Genomic DNA, 6,397 nt, shown 5'->3' with positions numbered 1-6,397 from the left:
GGGAAGGAGAGCATCATGGAATGCCAGTTTAAAAGAAAAAAGTATTCTTGCATTAAGGGAGTATTTGAGTGGAGGCCCAATGTCATCCCTTCTTTTTAACCCTTTTGTGGGGGGATGTCCAATCGTCCACAGATGGGCTTTGGGTCTCCACTCCAACCCCCCTCGTTCACATCCACATAGTTGTTTGTTTTGGAAATTTTGATACCTGATACCTGGTTAGCTTATCTTAATGTATCTTAATGGCTGTCCCTGTCGGTCTGAGGTGTCTGTCCCATTCCTTGTATAGCTGGGGAGCCTGGTGTCACAGTGGCTAAGGCACTCGACTGTTAATCAAGAGGTGGTCGTTTGAACCCACCGCCCCAAGGTACAAAGATGAGCTGGTCTGCATGGAAGTTCTACTCTGCCCTATAGGACCAAACCCTGCCCCCAAACTCACGGCCATCGGGTCGATCCCGATGCATGGAGACCCTTCAGGGTCAATGGCCCTGAACTCTCTCCGGGTGCAGAAAGGCCCATCTTTCTCTCCAGGTGCTGGTGGTTTGCAACTGCTGCCCTTGCGGTTCGCAGCCCCAGTCGTAACCATGGCGCCACCAGGACTCCGTCTGTCCTACACATCAGAGACGACTTTGTGACAGTGGGGTGACTCGCTCTTGCCTGACGGTGCTGTGCTCGGTGTACCCCGACTTCTATGGTGGACGGGTGGCTGGTGGCCGGCGTTTTGCAGCTGCGAACGATGATGGGAGAAGGCCCAGCACTGTGGAAACAAAGTTGTGCGGATGTCTCTCTGCTTGTTAAAGGGAGTTTACGTGACTACCTTCTCCCCCCACCCCCTACTGCATCAGGCTCCGACTTGGGGGTTTGCGCCCCACCACTCTCCTCCCTGCTCAGAGAGGGCAGCGGCAGCATTGCCGGATAGAGAATAGGAGAACTAGCTCTTTTTCCTGGAAGGGAAAATGCATATCCCTCCCTCCCCCACCACCGTCCCTGACGTCTCTTTCTGCCTTTGGGGTGACAACAGCTCATTCACCCCCTGTATTTCTCCAGCCCCCAACAGCCCAGTGGCCCAGAGCCCAGTGGAGCCCAGAGGGATGGCTGCTGGGGGTGGGGGATGGGGGAGAGCCAGTGCATGTTTCAGCCTGTAGGCTGCAGGCGTGGCAGGGCCATGCCCACGTGGGCACAAACAGGGCTTGCCCTCCACCCTGCCGAGCTCTGCGGAGGCTCAGAGCTGTCTCCTAGGCGGGAGGGCCATGGGCAGGAACCCCGGGCTCCCCCTGGTCTCTCCTGACCCCTGCTGAATCCCCTTGGCCACAAAGGCCCACTGGTTGGTGTCCAGGAGCCTGTGGCATCCCTAGTGAGTGGAGGGCAGCTGACCCTATAGTTTGTGCCCCTGGAGATCTTGGGGGCTACAAGGGCTCAGCTGGGGGTCTCCTCAGGGCTTGGGGTGCTCCCAGGTCTGAGGCCTCCTGAGAAAGCCCACCGTCCTCTGTCCTCTTAATGAATAAAGCATGGCCATGAGGGCTGCTTCCCAGACCCTCCCCACCTCCTTGGGGAGGGAGGGGTGGGAGGTGGGTGCGCTTCAGTCTGGTGGCGGAAATAACAAGCTGTCAGGCCTGGGCGCTCTGACCAGCGGAGGTGTCAGCCTGGCAGCGGTGGGCCCGGAGCTTCCTCCTGCATTTCCGCCCATTGTTCCCCCTCCCACTTACAGGAATTCTCTCCACTGGACGTGCTGTGAGGCTGGACACCGCAAGGGAGGAGGAGGGATGGAGGAAGAGGGGGCCTGGCTTATTCTGAGCCCCATGGCCCTGGTCCTTCTCTGGCCCCTAAGTCTTGGGGACCCTCAAGCTGGAGCTCCAGCTCAAGCAGATTGGCTCCCCACTGCTGCCACTGTGCTCCCCAGGCTAGAAGTCCAGACACCAGAGCTAGAGACCTAGTGGCCCCAGTGTTTCTTTGAAGGACAGGGTGGACTTCTTCCCGGGATAGTACATCTGTTGCCTGGTCCTCCGCCGATTTTTATTGCTGCAAAAAGATTTAACAATTTGAGTGCCCCTACTAGAAGGCCGAAGCACTGGATGTGGGACCCTGGGGGTCTTTTTCCTGGAAGGAAAACGGTGTGCTCGTTGGGGTGAGGGTCCTGCCTCTGCCCCCTGGTTTTTTCTGGACACAGCCGGTCTCTCTGTGCTTCCTTTATGACCCTGACTGGCTGGGTTCTGGGGTCAGCAGACATGGCTGTGTCGGCTGGGAGCCCGGAGATGCCGAGTCCCAGAGGCATTGTGGGTTTATTGGGAGATGTGGCCCCACCTTAAGGAGCTGCAGACCTGTGCAGCCCAAAGTCTAGTGAGGGGGCCACCTGAGCTCCAGTCTGACGGGGAAGTAGGACATGGTCTCTGGGGAGGCGCAGAAAGGGGTTAGAGTTGACCGTGACCCTGAACCTGTGTCTTTCCAGGGCCCTGCTGGCCATGGCTGGGGCCAAGGCCTCTGATGGCAGTGGTGGGCTGAGGGAAGCTGTGGGAGTAAAGTACCCTAGCCACTGATCTGTGGCCCCGATAACCATTTTCTGCATAAAACAAGCTATGCCGGAAAATAGTTTATTTTTTCATACAGTTAATCTTTAAATAAGAACTATAAAAGAGGTAGACAAAACTAGATTACCTTACGACATTTAAAATAGTAATGAAAAAATATGAATGCCTGTCAAAAAAAAGTGATACTGTTTCTTAAAAAGATATTCTGCACACTATTTAAGAGGCTTTTTTCCCCCCTAAAATACAAAGAAGACTTTAAAAAAGAGCAACTTATTCCATTGCCATAGACTAAATTCGGACTCATAGTAACTCTGTAAGACAAATAGAACACTGTCTTCGGGTTTGTGAGACTATAACTCTTTACAGGAGTAGACAGCCTCATCTTTCGTTAGTGGCTGGTAGGTTTGAACCTGTGACCTTTTAAATTTTTCCAACAGTTTTATTGGCACACAGTTTACATGTCATACAGTTGAACAGTTCAATCGTTCGATCACATCAAGGGGAGTTGTTCGAACGCCACCACATCTATCTTAGGGCCTCCCCCTCCCCAACATTGAGACTGTTCTCTAGGATAGATCCATGTTGCTGCTTGACTGGCGGCCTCACTTGCATTCGTCCCGAGGATCACGGCTGCGTGATTTATCCCGAACCATCTTTTCACTGCAGGAGGAATTGCCCATCCCTTTAGACAAGCCACTGTGTGTGACAGATTCGAAACAGGCGACTTCTCTGAACATATCATGTTCATCTTCGAAAAACCCCTTTCTGCTTCTGCTGAATCCACAGCACTTGTTGGGACAATGTGAGCTCTTTGAATGCTTTCAGGAATGGCACAATTCACTCATAATGTCTCGGGGGGCCTGGGGCATAACACAGGCTGAAAGGAGCCCCCCCTTTCCTCTTTGCGTTCTATGTTTGTTAAAGTGACAAGAGAATAAACATGTAGTATTTCACCAAAAGTACAAAGACTTTTATGAACCGAGTAGATAAACATTACAAGCACAGTTGCGTCTAATTTGTTTATACCTGTGGATGGAACCCACGTGACTCCGGGCACCTGACTGCGCTGTCTCGCAGATGAACGTTGAAAAGGAGCAAGGAAGGTAAATCTGTGACTTCCACCTTGGGCTGCTGCCCAGCCTTGATCACCAAGTGCCATCTTAACAACCGCTTGCCAAACTCAACAAAAACTAGGTATTGGTTCTGCTGAACCGGTGCACATTGGCTGAACCCCCGATGGCTGAGGGTCTGGTAGGAAGAGGCAGAAGCTTGAAGCGACTTATCTCCGTTCTACCTTTCTCTCCGTTTAGGTTCCTGGGAGAAGCCAAGGTTCCACTCCAGGAGGTCCTCGCCACCCCCAGCCTGTCTGCCAGCTTCAACGCCCCGCTGTTGGACACCAAGAAACAGCCCACTGGGGTAAGTGCCCACGGGCTACTGCACTAGACATTGCTTGGTGGCTCCCTCCCTGGGCACTTCTCCCTGACCCTTCAGGTGGTTACAGCCCACCTCTGGGAACCAGACCTGGCTGCCCTTGCCAAAGGCTCCAGGATGCCCAGGAGGGGTGCTGCGCTGGGGAGACCAGGCTGTGGGCTCAGGCTCGGGCCACCCAACCACCCTCCTCTCGTGTCAGTGTCACGGTGTGAGCTTCTCCTGGCCCTGTGGCTGCCCCTCGTCCCAGATGGGGTAGTGGGTTACAGGTTGGACTGCTCACCATGAAGTCTGCAGTTCAAACCCACCAGCTGCTCCTCGGGAGAGCCATGGAACCTTCTGCTTCCAAGAAGACTTTATAGCCTTGGAAGCTCCCAGGGGCAGTTCTACTCTGTCCGGTAGGGTCACTCTGAGTCGGAATTGGCTCGATGGCAGTGGTCTTCCCCAGAGGGAGGCGTGGCCACCTGCTAGGCTTGTGTTTTGGTAGAGACCCCGTGTCTTTCCAAGCTTCCCTGAGCACCTAATGGGTGGCCCCCCCATTTCCCTGACCGCCACACAGCCCAGCCCTTGCTCCAGAGCTGGAATAGCTGAGTCATCTGGGTCAAGATGACAAGGAAGGGGAACAGACATCATCCCTCCCTGCCTGCCCCCTGGGACCGGCCAGAACCCTTCCTTTTCCTCCATTGCCCCTCTCGCCCCGCCCCCAGCCTGCCCAGCCCCAGCAGACAATGCCTGGCCACCCGTCATCTGGCCTTCTGTTATTTTTAGTGAGCTAAAACCACTCTGCCGAGTTCTTGCTTCCTGGTCAGTGGAATTCCTGACCTTCCTTCGGGGTCACCTCCGTCTCCTGGATGCACTAGGGAATGATTGATTTGGAAACCCTTTTCTGTGGGGCCTGCGGGGTTCTGGGCCTGGGTTCTCTCAGACTGTGGGGTGGTGTGTGTGGGGGTGTGTGTGGGGGTGAGGGGGTGGGGAGGGAGAGGAGGGGAGAGGAGGAGAAGGGAGAAGGGAGGTGTTGGGAAACCCTGGCTAGTTTGGCTTGGACAACCGCTCTGCTTAGAAGCACAGCTGGGGTTCTGACCCTTGGAGAAAAGTATGACAGAGTGACTCTGTGTCCCAGCAGGGCCAAGAATCAGGGGAGCGTCTCCCAGATTCTCAGGGCTAGAAAGACTTGTATGGCATCTCAGTTCACGGGACAAAAAGCTCACAATTCTTCGGATGCTGGTGTTTGCTCCAAAGGCGTCTTGGACCAGTGATGGCTGGGCGATTTTCTTGATGGAAAGATGTCCACTTCCTACAAGAGTCCATCCCTCTCTCAAGAGCACTGTTAGAAGGTTCTGTTCTCGGTCATCTCTTGAATGTTCCAGGGACTCCGGAGTGCTCCTCCAGGAAATCCCACCGGCAGCAATGTGGTTGTTAGTTGTCACGAGGCGGCCCCCCTTCCTGGCCTTCCCTCCTAGTCTTTCTTAGTCTGGAAGCTCCACTTGAGCCTGCTTGGCGTCGTAGCAGCTGTGCAAGCCTCTGCTGACAGACGGGTGGCCATGGCTGTCCGTGAGCTACCCTGGCTGGGAATGGAACCTGGGTCTCCCACCCGGAAGGCGAGGGTTCTACCCGTGAACTTCACTGTCCCTAGACAGAACCATCTGAGCCTGACTGTGGAATGTGCACGCAGGAGGTGTAGTCACGGCAGCTGCTGAGCGAGGTCTTTTGAGTTAGGAGACCTGTTTCTTGCTTCTCCATCACATCTCAGGGACAGGGCTGTGTTCCCGGCCTGCGTAGTGGTCTCCCTGGCCTCAAATGGAGGTCTCTCACTTTAGTGCTGATGCGCTCAGACGCCTCTCCACTCCAGCCCTGCAGACCCTCCAGGGCACAGCTGCTTCCTCTCCTTCTCCTGCCCTCGGCACTCCCGTCCAAGCTTGAAGGTGCATCCAGCCTTTTATGTCTGGTCCCTCTCCCGGGGGCTAAGTCAGCAGGCTGCCTTCTCTCTCTGCTCCTGGGTTCCACATTCTGTCCAGATCCCACTGTCGGGGCTTGGGGCATCAGGCCCACCCTCTGGAAACCGACTATGATGTCTTCCCTGTGCTAGGGTCCCCTGGGGGCAGGCAGGGGTACGACCTGTGTGTCAGCTTCCTGGAGACCAGAGGAACCACATGGTGCCCAGCTACGACTCCCCACTGCTCTGAAAGGGATCGTGTTAGGAGGTTTTGCATAGAGTCGGGGAGAAGCATGTGGGAAAACCTCAAAACCATCAAGGAGGTCAGCCTTACTGGTCAGACGGGTGGACCTCCTTAGTCATTCTTAGTTATTCTGTAGGTCTGAAATGAACCTCCTTCCCACGGCGCAATTTTCAGCTAAATGATAGCTCTCTCAGGTGAGCGATTCCACTAGGGAAGTACATGCGCCTTAGAAGATTCGAGCAGGGCAGCGTTCATCTCAGGACAGAGTTC

General features: G+C 54.8%; 1 protein-coding gene across 1 annotated transcript in view; it reads left to right on the top strand.

The window, feature by feature from the left end:
* Nucleotides 1–6,397, top strand: part of DYSF (dysferlin) — a 223,011-nt gene that overhangs the window by 42,820 nt on the left and 173,794 nt on the right. The window contains exons 4-6 of the mRNA XM_013004756.2: nt 2,444–2,510; nt 3,600–3,625; nt 3,833–3,938. Coding sequence (XP_012860210.1) covers nt 2,444–2,510; nt 3,600–3,625; nt 3,833–3,938 — 199 coding nt within the window. The remainder of the gene's footprint in view (nt 1–2,443; nt 2,511–3,599; nt 3,626–3,832; nt 3,939–6,397) is intronic.

The sequence above is a fragment of the Echinops telfairi genome, unplaced genomic scaffold, assembly GCF_000313985.2.
Source record: "Echinops telfairi isolate 266 unplaced genomic scaffold, ASM31398v2 ScPeMD7_9;HRSCAF=40, whole genome shotgun sequence".
Taxonomy (NCBI): Eukaryota; Metazoa; Chordata; class Mammalia; order Afrosoricida; family Tenrecidae; genus Echinops; species Echinops telfairi.
Note: the sequence above shows the minus strand (reverse complement) of the source record. Positions and strands in the feature narration are given on the sequence as shown.